This window comes from Ipomoea nil, unplaced genomic scaffold (genome assembly GCF_001879475.1).
Source record: "Ipomoea nil cultivar Tokyo-kokei standard unplaced genomic scaffold, Asagao_1.1 scaffold0482, whole genome shotgun sequence".
Taxonomy (NCBI): domain Eukaryota; kingdom Viridiplantae; phylum Streptophyta; class Magnoliopsida; order Solanales; family Convolvulaceae; genus Ipomoea; species Ipomoea nil.
Genome location: NW_017616910.1, coordinates 432,799 through 446,735, shown reverse-complemented (window position 1 = coordinate 446,735; position 13,937 = coordinate 432,799). Strand labels below are relative to the sequence as shown.

The 13,937-nt window shown below is 32.6% G+C and overlaps 1 protein-coding gene across 1 annotated transcript; it reads right to left on the bottom strand.

The window, feature by feature from the left end:
• Positions 1–9,939: 9,939 nt before the first annotated feature.
• LOC109173582 (LOB domain-containing protein 16-like) lies at positions 9,940–11,805 on the bottom strand. The gene is made up of 2 exons (XM_019322828.1): positions 11,401–11,805; positions 9,940–10,424 (listed from the first exon to the last, which is right to left on the bottom strand). The coding sequence occupies exons 1-2, from the start codon at positions 11,677–11,679 to the stop codon at positions 10,041–10,043; spliced, it is 663 nt and encodes a 220-aa protein (XP_019178373.1). The 5' UTR covers positions 11,680–11,805; the 3' UTR covers positions 9,940–10,040.
• Positions 11,806–13,937: the final 2,132 nt, after the last annotated feature.

The following is a 13,937-nucleotide window of genomic DNA, read 5'->3' as shown; positions in this document are numbered from 1 at the left end:
GACAAGGCCTTTTCTTCTCAACAACTTCATCTTTGCAGCTGAAAGGATTCACTGATTCAGACTGGGCTGCTTGTCCAGACACTAGGAGATCAGTAATTGGCTTTTGCATATTCCTTGGCAGTTCCCTGGTCACTTGGAAATCCAAAAAGCAAGCCACAATCTCAAGAAGTTCCTCTGAAGCTGAGTATAGAGCCCTAGCATCCACAGCTTGTGAAATCCAATGGCTACTGTACCTGCTGCAAGATTTGGGGATAGTTAAAAACCCTCCTGCCTTGTTGTTTTGTGACAACAAGTCTGCCATAGCCATAGCTGAGAACCCTGTGTTCCATGAAAGAACGAAGCACATTGAGCTAGATTGTCACTTGGTGAGAGAAAAATTACAAAAAGGAGTTCTAAAACTACTGCATGTCTCCTCTGCTAATCAGCTTGCAGATGTTTTTACCAAGCCTCTTTGCACAAAATAGCTTTCATGATCTTGTCTCCAAGCTGGAGCTACACAATATGTACCTTCCAGCTTGCGGGGGGTGTCAACACGTGCCACTCAACACTCAAAGAGCCAAGCCAAGGAGGCAGTTAATTCAGTTGAACCTGATTAGACCTTGGCAGTTAGTTGTTGAGCTTTCCCTCCTTTTTCCTTGCTTGTATATAAGGCTGCAAGCTTTCTTCTGTAAAGACTGATTTTTCCAAAGTAATGATCCATCCTCCTTTCTCCATATTTCAGCATATTGCATTTTTCCTTCTCTCACTTTCTTCTCTAAATTCCATCGTTGCGCATAAAAAATACTAGTATAGTGATAAATGTTTAATCTAAACACGATCTATGTGAAGTATGAAGAAATGGTGTGGCATGAATATGAATTAGGCCCATAGCTCTCTCTAAACCTAGCTAAAGCCCAAGTATGTGGCCTGATTAATAGGCTTGGTAATCACGTGATGATTCTAAACATCATATTTACAACTATTTAATAATTAGGCCCTGCTTTAACTATTCTCATATAACTCCAAAAACTAAAAATATAATATTTTTATCTTGAGAGAGGTAGCCAAGTGAAATGAACATAATTTTTGTTTTAAAAAAATACAAATTTAATTATTGTTAATAATCTCTCAATTGAATTCATCGCACATGATCTTTTTAATGTAATATACAAATTATTAAACATAAGTGAGATTTACCCAATAAATACTTTAGAGTTTCTCTCGTCACCTTTTATATATATTAGTTGTCCATTTGGACATTAGTACATACATTATATGCCCACCCTGAAAAGAGTTCTTTATTTTTTTTATTGATTTTTTTCTTTTTGGACCCCCAAAAAAAATTAAAAAAAAAAAAAAGAAAAAGAAGAAGGAATATTAGATGTTTGAATGTCATAACTTTCCTCTAAGAGCACGAATTGGGCAGATGATAAAGTGGGCACTTTCTTTTCCCCAAACTCTAAATTAATATTATTAAAACCGCTTCTTTTATTTGTCTTTTTTCTCCTTTTTATTGGTCTTTGCTCAACTTTTGAAAAGAAACTCTCATTCTAGCTAGCTTGGACTTCAATTCTCTTATCACCCATTTAACTAATATCTATGGAATACTTAAGGGCATTCTAAGTATGATTAAGTGAATTGAATTATATTTTACCTTTGAGTATTCTTCCAAATTAGACTACACAATTTGATATCCGAATTTTATGTCTGAACTGGCATCTCAAACTCAATTCAATACACGTTGAAAAATCGAAACTTAGAACTTTCGATTACTGAAAAGTTGTTGAAAACTTAAAGTTTGTAACAAAAAAAATCATGTTTTCAATCAATTCTCTAACCACTTTGGAATTTTTTTTTTTTTTTAATTTTTAAACAAAAGCAAAAACACGCTGTTATTTTTTGCTAACCGTCAAAAGCAATTTAAAATTATTAAGATCAAGTATTTACCATTATGCTATTTTTGACTACGCATCAAAATCAATTGAAAATTAAACTGTTAAGATTAAGCATTTTTCACTATGCTAGGTCATAAATTATAACTAGTTGTAAATGTACAAACTTTTTTTTGTCTTTTTCTTATTCTTGCGTAATAGTTGGAGCCACATTTCAATAACAAAATATTTGATTCGATCCTCTTCACCCAACAAAAACACTAATAACAAACAAAGATTAGTTAAATTAAACCATAGTCCATAGTTCTTTTATGATGTTAAATCTCATGGTGGAATGATTAATTATAACATTTTGAACGACAAAAGAGAGAAGAAGCAATTGCACCTTTATTTTTATTATTATTTATTATTTATTATTTTTTGTTTTTTTGTACGCCGTTTGACTAGGTTTCTTATCAAGTAAGTATATACATTATTCTAAGCCACGGTCATGGGCTCGAAGCTTAACAGATTTAAATAGGCCTAAAGACTATTATTAATCAATAAAATGTCACCTTTATTTTTGGATTGCATACATTCAAATCATGCCACACCTAAATAATATGTACCTTGTTCACATTTTATATATATATAAAATTAAGTTCCAGTGCGGGTGAAGATTTCCCGTGCAATTGTGCAGTGAGCAATGTGCGTAAGTTTTGTACTTTAAGTGCGTGGGTTTGTGCTTAAGGTGCGTGGGTATGTACTTAATGTAAGTAGTGTCGAAACTTAAGGTGCGTGAGTTTTGTACTTAAGGTGTGTGAGTCTTGTGCTTAAGGTGCGTGAGTCTTGTGCTTAAGGTGTGTGAGTCTTGTGCTTAAGGTGCGTGAGTCTGTGCTTAATGTGAGTAGTTGTTGAAAACTTAAGGTCCGTGAGTTTTGTGCTTAAGGTGCGTGAGTTTTGTACTTAAGGTGCATGAGTCTTGTGTTTAATGTGCGTGAGTCTTGTGCTTAAGGTGCGTGCATTTGTGTTTAATGTGAGTAGCTGTCGAAAACTTAAGGTGCGTGGGTTTTGTGCTTAAGGTGCGTGAGTTTAGTGCTTAAGGTGCGTGAATTTGTGTTCTTAAAGTGTTTGTTTGTGTGCTTAATGTGCGTGTATTGTGTAGTTAAAGTGCGTCAGTTTAATGCTTAATGTGCGTGCAACCGCACAACCGCATGAGAAGCAGATCCCGCACCTGATCCATATATATATATATAAAATTAAAGGTTATCAATATTTAAACATTATTAATATGACACATCTAATTATGATGACATAATTTATTTATCACTACAACAATTTTGTAGATCGGGAGATCGTAAGCCAATTCACCAAAGAACGAACTCATCAACCTAGCTAAGTCATTAGTGTTTTCAATTGTTCACTTCATATGTTTATATATTTGTGCTCTTCATGTTGATTCGATGAATCTCTGTTTGTGAAGATTAATAGTGAATTGGGTAGTCTTTTGGCTCTTTTTCGGTCGATAGGATGCCCGCGAGATGTAGGAGTGCGTACTCTAAACTGGGACCAAATCTTGTGTCTTCTCTACTGCTTTCATTTGGTTACCTGTTTGTTAGTTAGTTGCGTTGCCCTAATTTGATAGTTCTGAAACTAGTTTGTGTTAGATTTAATATAGTCTAACCATACTGAACAATAATCTACGAGAAACCTAACAACGTAGTAGCGGAAGCGGAAGTCGTATTGATCTCCAGTCATGGTTGATATCCTGTCGTATTGCCTCTTGAACGGTAGATCTGCAGAATAGGGTTAGCCGTTTTGTCTCACACTTACTCAGAACCCTAGATGGTGTACTGGTATTATTTTGAGCAGCATGAGTACCGTAACTGAATGTGTTATATAATGAATATCTTGTATCCCATCAATACAGATTTATATCAAGCACAGAGTCTGGTTGAATAATAACTTCTAGTTATTCAGTCCAACCAGACCACTTAATAAACCTAGTCAACTTGCACCACTTAATTAAGGTACTAATATATAATATATAATATATAATATATAATATACAATATATATTATTAGGAAAAATCTTACCGCTAAGTGATTGTTCGATTAGGAAAAATTATGCACTTAATCAAGTTTGTTACTTTTCTATTTAAATAACACTTAGATCATTCATAAGTAATTAGACTCTTGATTATTCATCACAAATTTCAGTTATAACTTTTGACATAGTGGTAAACGATTTATCTTAACAATTAGTATAATTATGTGTTATTATATGGGAGTGGGGGCGGGGGTTTATCTGAGAAAAATGAGTGGTGATTAGTGCAAGTGTTACTGTATTTGATTATTAGCACTTTAATTTAGCACTATGGGTTGGGTCTATTAATATATATTAGCAGACATCAGTAATGATGAAGCCATGTTGCACTCAATCAAGGGGACATTTTGTCTATCTAATCCACCACACAACTACTATACAACCTTAATGTGTATTTACATGTAACATGTTAATTACTTAATTATCAAACACTATTGTACCTTTCGAGTTGACATTTCAATTATTATTTTTTGTTAAATTTTAAATTTTGATTTATACATTATGTAACATTAAATATTAAACTATATATGTTACTTATCAAACACGACAAGTGAAAGAAAATTTTCACCCATTTTTAAAAGGTAAATAAAAATTAGTGACTTGTAATTTTCTGAACCCCATAAGTAGACGAAAACATGTTTCCTTCCTATTTCTATCCACCAACGCCCATAGAAATCACCGGATTTCCATTAGTGGTTATATGAGTACAAATCTAATGGGTTTTTTTATTTTTTTTTTTGTTTTGAAAAAGAAGAGTTTTAATTAATTATATCATAGGAAAGTGCATCATAAAGGAAGAAAAGAGGGGTATTAAACTACTCTTCAGGACCGATATAGAAATGACGCTTTTTGCAATCACATGTGCTGCACTATTCGCAGACTTCATAACAAAAGGCAAGTTAATGTAACCGAAGTTCCTATCTACATTTCTAATAATATCATAAATAAGTGTACCAAAGTGAGAGAGTGAAGGTTTTGCATGTAAGGTAAAGGTTTTCAAAATAGCAAATGAATAATAATTAAATGTAATCATATTGAATTATTAAAATAAGATAAATAAATTTACAATGTGATATTGTTGGACGAAGTCTTAGAGTTCAGCATCATGTCACCAAAACGTGAGAGTGATTGTTACTCAAATTAATATATATATATATATATATATATATATATATATATATATATATATATATATATATATAATTGAACATTCCTACTTATTATAACTTTTGGTATACTGATAAGAACTTTTTTTTTTTTTAATGTTACTGACTCTATTATATTGTTGTATCTGTTCAAACACACACTACTGGAAATTATGGAATTTACGACCACCTGAAAGTGATCTTAAATCAAGTCGAAAGTAAAAAGTGGTCAAAAATAGCAACAAAGGTTTTTCCGGATATCAAAAGTGGTCAGAACAAGACTTCCGACTTGATTTAAGATCAACGCCTCTATTAGATTGTAGTATCTGTTCACTGAGGCTTGATCTCATGACCTCCCACAGAAGAGAGGTCACTACATGTCATCTAAACACAAGGTGGTTGGCTAACATATTATTAATCTTATCATTTATTATTAAATAAAAAACACATTATATATATAAACAGCAGACAAGAATTAGCATTAGGTAAAGTGTCAAGGGGTGGTGGGTCCTTAATATTGGATGCTTCAATTCTCATGATGAGATGGATGCTTGTCCTTCATTTTCAACACCAATGATGTTTCATTTCTTGCTCCAGTTCTTCTCATCTACACAACCAATTTTATGTCTATTCAGACAAGCTAAGTAATTAATTAAACATCATTAATTAAATCTTAATTATATATATATATATATATATATATATATATATATATATATAATCATAATCAGGTGCGAACCACCCTTAATTTGTGAAAATGCGAACTACTAAAAGATTGCACCGCAACTATTACGTGATTGCACCGCAACGTCTCCTGGACATACTTGGAGAATCTTTGCAGTGCAATCGTATCTAGTGCGGTGCAATTATATAGTAAGTGTGGTGGTAGTTTGTAGATTTGCATAAAATCAGTTCACACCTGATTATGACCTATATATATGTATGTGTGTGTGTTTACCAAAATTTCTCCAATATTTGCTTATAATACTATAATTTTGTTATATCAAACTAATTAATTATAGTATACCCAAAAAAAAAAAAAACTAATTAATTATAAATGACAGCTGATGGGTGCCCTGTTATATATATATATATATATATATATATATATATATATATATATATATATATATATATATATATATATATATATATATATACTTCTCCATCTATTTATTTATTATATTCTTTAACAATTGCACGAGAATAATAAATCACTCTTTTTGGTTGAGTGTACATGCACCAGTAGCACTTTGTCGTATAGTGTATAAGTAGTGTATAATATAATCTTTGATTATTTATTGTTATTATTATTTTTTTGACCGTAGGCCGTACGTAACCACTACCAAAATGTGAGAGTCAGATAATAGATCATAACTACATTGGAGTTGTGAACCTAATCATACTAAAAAGACCATGTGTGACGGAATCAACTGAGATTGTGTTAGCAAAAATTAAACTCTTGACATTCTATACTATAATCATGTTCCACTTACTCAACTCGACTGCTCCTTTCGGGGCAATCTTTGAAAACTTTTAACGTATTGGTGCTGGTGTACGCCGTTTATATCAAGTATAATTATGTATATATTTTATTTGAACTGTACTAGGTATGGATGTTAACACTCATACTCACAATACCCGATACAACTAATTAAGTATACCATGTATAAGTATATTTGATATAAAAGGTACTAGTTTTTTACGCGCATTGCGCGATTGGGATAATGCCCAATGTTTTTTTTTAACTAAGTACTTTAAAGTATTTTAAGGCAAGATTATATTGAGTGTTCATGCATAGATAATTGAAGGTTGAATTTGCGTATTTAAATAGGTAATTCTTCTCCCAAAGGTTGAGTCCCCTACCCCAAGGGCCCCCCACACTCTGACCAGACAGAGCATTGTAGGAAGTTGTAAATCACGGTGACTCAATGGTTCAGCAGACAGGACCAAATGCCGGTGCGAACAAGGAATCTGCCCACTTTGGACATAATTCCCGCACTGCCGCCGCCGAGGTTCAAACCTTGATCTCTTCTCCCAAATACTGCCCACTAAACCATTGAGCTAAGCCCGTGCGGGTTAAATAGGTAATTCTAAGTTTACAAATGCAAGATAATATAGTCAAGATTGATTATAATTAATTGTCAATAAAATAATTGTATAAGTATGATTGAAACCAAATACGGGACATAAGGGAGAACAAATAAAAATTAGGGCATAAAATATTAAATATATACTAATATTGTTTGAGGAGATTTCGACATTAGGATTTGTGGTTAAGTTCTATTAAGACTTTAATATTAGAATTAGATTAATGGTGTAATTATAATTCTATATTAGACGTTAAATTTATAATTAGACTAACGGCGAATTAACGGTATTTAACGAAAAAGTTAAATGGATAATCATATAATTAAGGATAAATTAGAAAAATTTAAAAAAAAATTAAAACCTGAACAATTTGAACCATTCATTTGATTTAATAATTTGGCGGTTATTTTTTCTACCCAATGTTAATAATTAAATAAATTCGTTGGTCAAATTCACTAATATAATCCGCTCGCTAACTGCTGATTGTCAAACAAGGACATTGCAAGGTAGTTCTCACTTCAATTTGTTGTGTGATTTGAATACTCTCTTTGTCACAAAATCTCTCAAGTAGTTAATATGGTTGACTTTATTAATTATATATTTTTTTTAATTTTTTCATGGTATTAATAAAATACTTGGTAAATAAATATATAGCATTATTTTGTATTATAACTTTGATATTTAATTAGAAAAATAGTGCAAAAAAAAAAGATAATAGACAATGTAGTGAATATAATCAATTGATGAATTTGAATGTAAAAATTTTTACATTTGAGAAAAATAAAGACAATATAACTAATGAAAATATTTCTCTTAATTAATTTATTGATAATGAATAATTTTTTTTCACTGAATTAAGACATTGTAAGGACAATGTAGCGAATATAATCAATTAATAAATTTGAATATAAAGAATTTTTATATTGTAGAAAAATAAAGACAGTGTAACTAATACAATTATTTCTCTTATTTAATTTATTGATAATGAATAATTTTTTTTTGAATAAAGGCATTGTGGACACATAATTCTAAATTAAATAAATGCATATCTATAATTTTTTGTTGTAGCTACTAAATTATTATTTATATAATTTAATAAGAGTAAAATAGAGTACTAATTATGCCAACTTTGATTGGGATGAGGTTCGAACCTAAGACCTTTTTTTTTTATTGAAATCAATGAGTAAGTTAAAACTAACGGCAATTCTTAAAATTTTAACGGAATTAGTAACGGTATGTGGGTATTTTAGGAAATTTTAGTGTAAAATTTAAATCTTATCAATCTTTTAATCAATCTGAGCCATTCATTTGATTAAAATCTGTGACCGCCATTTTTTCTACCCATTATAGGCCTAACTCTCTTGGGCTCTTATTAGTATAGTAGATATTGAGTCCGTCTAAAGTATAAAAATTTTTAAAATATATATGGACCAAATTTCTTTTCTTTTTTTTTTAAAAATTTAAATAAAAATTTCCCACTTCAATTTATATGATCATATAAAATAGAGTAAATACTCAAAATGGTCCATCGACTATAGCTAAATTCACAAATTGATCCTCGACTTTCAATTTCAACCAATTAAGTCCTTAACTTTGTAATTTTGACACGATTTGGTCATCCATCTATTTGACCGTTTGTTGACCGTGATCGACGATCTCCAGAAGAACCTTCAGCTCTCGTTGGAGCATGTGGAGGCCTCCAGGATGACGTTGCACTGGTTCGGAAAAACGTCGTCTTCTTCGTTCTGGTACGAACTCAACTACATTGAATCCAAAGGGAGGATGAAGAAAGGCGACCGGATTTGGTAGATTGCTTTCGTCACTGGATTCAAATGTAACAGTGCGGTCTGAAATGCAACCAGAACCTTAAAAAATCGACGATGGACCATGGAATTACATATATATCCTCAAAAATCACAGTCAACAAACGGTCAAATAGACAGAGGATCAAATTGTGTTAAAATTACAAAGTTAAAGACTTAATTGGTTGAAATTGAAAGTCGAGAATCAATTTGTGAATTTAGCTATAGTCGAGGGACCATTTTAGATATTTACTCTATAAAATATTATACTATACACACACAAAATAAAAGGCAGTGGAAATTATGTATATATTTACATGATGAGTACTTTTGAGTAGGCAATCTATCCTTTGATTAACTTTACAAAGAACGTGTGGAAGCATTTTGTGTTTTCCAACCCATAGTCGGCTTAAAGTAGAACACTCAAATCGATGTGTCTATGTGCGTGCATGCAACTTAAGCAATTAGGAATTCATTTTTTTTCTGCACTGTACAGACTTATATTAAGTAATTAGGAATTCCATGGTTCAGTAAGTAATATTTGAAAAATAAAAGACCAAGGTTTAAATTTATATTAGACGGCGACAGTATGAGAATTATGTCCAAAATAATCAGATTTTTCAAACATAGAGCATTTTGGGAGGACATAAATCATATATTGGTGTGCACAAAGCATCTGGTCATTTCGGGTCCCACTTTGGGCATAATTCCTACTGTGTCGCTATCGAAATTTCTACTTTGAGCATAATTCTCACACTCTCAAATATTACCTACTAATTCAGTGAGCTAAGTCTGTACTGACAACTTAGCTATAATTCATAATCACTTCTTGACGTGATTTAAAACTTTTTTAACTCTTTTGTTTGACTATAAATTTTCTTAACCCGAACTAGAATCAAATAGTAAGACTAATCCTCTTGCTAAATATAGATTGAAAATTAAAGTTTTGGAAGCAATCAAATTTATTATCTAAATAGAAAAGTGTAAGTTAATTACCATCCATCAAATTAAAGTATACCCCAAATTAAACCCATTATTATGTCTCTCAATTTCTCATCATCCTAAGAGCCAAAGCTTGAAGCTCACCCAAATCAGTCTGTGAAACTCTCTTCCTACTGCCATTAATATTATTATTACCACCATAATAACAACAGTAATCTTCATTATCCCTGCAGTTTTGCAGCATCGCCGCCGCCATTTCTTGCTTCACTAACCCTACCCCTTCACTGTAATAACCCTCCAACGAATCCATGGAGCTCTGCGGCGACCCTGCCGAGTTCACGGACGCCGGAAAACCCCCTGCGCCGCCGCCAGCCGCCGTGTAACTCGGCCACGACTGGTGGTTTCCGGCGGCACTTGTGTTGCTGGTCATCAAAGTTTGAGCTAGTTGAGCCTTCACTTGCATCAGCTGAGCTTGTAAACTCACCACCTTAATTACAAAATTGTAACCACACATATATGTTATGACGTTTCACCAAAAATATATATATTCTCAATCAATCATGCATTTTGAATTGGAGTTATTATCCTTATAATACTCGTTACAAACATGAATGAATTTTTGAATTTTATCTTGTATAAATCGACATAATACCAATACATATACACCTTAAAATTTTTTTAAAAATTTGTATGGTGTCAATCAGTATCTTATATATATTGGTATCGACATAATACAAATATATATACACCTTTTGTTGTAGGTACTTGTACTATAATACATGTAGGTACAACTAACTAGACATGTATTCACTTCCAAAAGAAAAAAAAAAAAAAAAAGACATGTATTTTGAGTTGTACCAAGTGCAAATTAGCATAATACTAATAAACACCTTAAAATTTCTGTTTTTTTTTAAAGAAAACCTAAGTACAAGTAGAACCAAAAAAGTTAACAAATATACTACTTAGACTCTAAAACCCTACTCGGATCCCAACTTTTACTCCAAATTTTATTTGAAGAAAAAAATGGATAAAAATAATCCTAACCTTCTTTATATTAAGCAATCAAAACATGCCACATCACGGACTAGAGTATGTAAAAAATGAGAGTACATGTACAATTATTCAAAAGTTAAATTGCACCTGTTACTGCATGAACTTAATTGTCCCAAAATACTTATACAATTAGACATGTATTTCGAGTTGTACCTAGTGTAATAAATCACCATGATACCAATAAATACCTTAAAATTTGTTTTAAAAAAAAACTTAGGTACAAACGAAACCGTTAGTTTGCACCTGATACTGAACTTGTCCCACAACACAGATACAACTAAACATGTATTTTGAGTTATACCGGGTGCAAATTGTTACCATGCTTAATTATAACCTATAACTCGTTACATTTGGTATCAGAGCAAGTTACGTTACTGATTTGTGATTTTGAATAATTATTAATTAGTTACCTGTTGTTGCAAGGCAAAGATATGGGCGACGCAGCCATAGACAGGATCTTTGATCCTGGCTCGAGCTTCATAATCAATGGTGACAACCGCATCGCACCGTTCATGAACCGAAACTTGCATTAACATTTTGGACACGTTACTGGCGCCAAACACCTTATGGATGGCGGCGAATCTGGCCGGGCCTTGGTCGGAGCAAAAATACGGCGCGAATATGCAGTCGGCGGCGCACTTTCGCCGGAGGAACTTGCACGCACCGCATGGAGACCCGGCGGCAGCCATATATATAGGTAAAAAGAAACAAAATTTGGGTACAAAAAAAGAGTGGGTTTTGAACAAAAAAGGTTTTGGAAGAGTGAAGTGAAGGTGGGGCTAAATAAGGCAGCCGTGGGCGTGGGAGGAAATGGTGGTGGCGGAACACTTATAACGGTGGTTCTTTGGGGACATGGAAGGTCTGCATGTAGGGTTCTAAGGGGACATTTCTTTACAATTTTCTTAGTTAGTCTAAGAAAGGGTTTGCTTTTTTTTTTTTTTTTTTTGTGTACCCAGAATTTTCATGATCAATCGCTGAATTGTAGACATCTTTTTTTTAGTGACACAGTTGATCTGGATATTTATGACTGTTCTATACTCAAAGTCAAGGATTGAATTCTTAATCTTTGATTAAGAATGAATGAATCTCTTCCACTCAATCACACCCGAGATTAGAAAGGATTTGCTTTAATTTTATCCGAATGCCAATTTGATGACTTTTGGAAGGGTTTTTTTTTCTTTTCTTCTTTGGTTTATTAATGGTTTTGTATAATTTATTTGGGTATGTATTATGAAATAATATCTCCGCCGAACGCCGCACGAGAGAAGTGGTGGTTGTGTTTTTTTATCCAATCGCCGGCGGCACGTGGACATGAGGACATGATTCTTTACTCTTCTTTGCCGACAACTTAGTTTGACTTTTTTAAGGATTTATAAACAACTTAACGCGGAATTGAAAATGATCCAATTACAGAGTGTTATTGTGTTCCTTGAGTAACACAACACCTACATAATCTCTTCTTTAAGGGTTATTCATACCATTCCACATCGATCCAATAAAAATTGTAAAATAATTTTAAATTAGGATCAAATCTTTACTCTTGAACTAGCTGAAGTAGTAAAATTAACGGCTTGACTTAAGTGCTTTACTAAATGGAGGTCGATGTGTGACAATAAATGACTACCTAGATAACGAGGGAAATCAACAATTTTTTATTTTTTTAAATGGCGAAGAAAATTTGTAGTCACTATTCGAGAGTGTGTGCATTGACTACCTAGCTAATAAGAATTTTACCCTTAAAGAGTTCATATATCATTTTTCATGTTCTTTAGAACATCATTTTTTTAGGAGATGAGACGACTACCAGCTAATCTAAGCGCTACTAACAGTAGTAGCCATGAGCTCACTCTCCTTTTTCATCAGGATGTCTCAAATACCATCTGGGGGTATGAAACTCGATCCAATCGCATTGTCTTCTCGACACCACCTTAACAAGTTAATCCGTAACATCATTACTCTCCACGAGGTGTGTAGATGACAGTAACTGTCCAATCCTTTTCTAGCCATTCTTTGCTCCATCTAACCAAACTTCCACAGTGACCCATTGGTTCAATGCCACCGAAGAGTCAATCTACCACTTGTATAGTCAGTTAGCACATTAAGTTTTTTTCTTTAGAGCATCATTTAAACATAAACGGATAGGCCGCCATTTGTGTATGTGGGTTTGTGATGGTTTTGACTTTTAATCTTGGTGAAGAAATTTTGCTACTCCCCTCGTGCTTTGGAAACAATTTCATGTTTCAAACATCTTGAAAATTAAGGCCACCATTTTTTTGGGAGGAGTAAAAAGAAAGTCAAAACCAGCTTCTCGACTAACAAACACCTATACAAACAGTCATTTTGCAAGATTAACGGTGGAATTTTTCTCTTTTGAGGTGTTTAGTAAATAGTTGTTACCTGACTGAATTAATGTGTTTAACTAGTTCATAACATTAGTTGATTATAGAAAAGTGTAACTATTAGCTAATAACCGATTACATGTAAAATATAACTTTTTCAAAAAACTGATCAAAAAAACAGCTTTAAGCAGTATTTTAGAGCAATAAGTTGTTACAAAAAGTTAATTAATCAAACACTCATATTGATTGTTTAACCAAGTAAAACAATTAAAGTAATCAAATAAGTTAAAATTGACTGAAAAGCTAACTATGTTTTCAAACATGACTTTTATATTTCTGATAAAAAAAACGTAGTAGAATTTCATTGCACGCGATATTATAAAAGTTACATTGATGACAATACTATTCATTTTGCAATTCATAATGCTTTGTAAAATCATAGTGAATACATATATAATTGCAACAACGTCTCCAGTCTCCACCACAATGACTAAATACAGGGATATGTTGATGTGTGGGCACAATAAAGAAAGCCGACATGCTCACGCCAGCACAGAGATATACAATTATGAACCCCTGGTGCACGTGGGGGAGGAGAGATAGATGAT

Coding starts and splice junctions, on each gene's coding strand:
- LOC109173582 (XM_019322828.1), bottom strand. CDS start 11,679: ATGGCTGCCGCCGGGTCTCCATGCGGTGCGTGCAAGTTCCTCCGGCGA. Junction 10,425..11,400: donor TCTTTGCCTTGCAACAACAG/GTAACTAATTAA, acceptor TTTGTAATTAAG/GTGGTGAGTTTACAAGCTCA.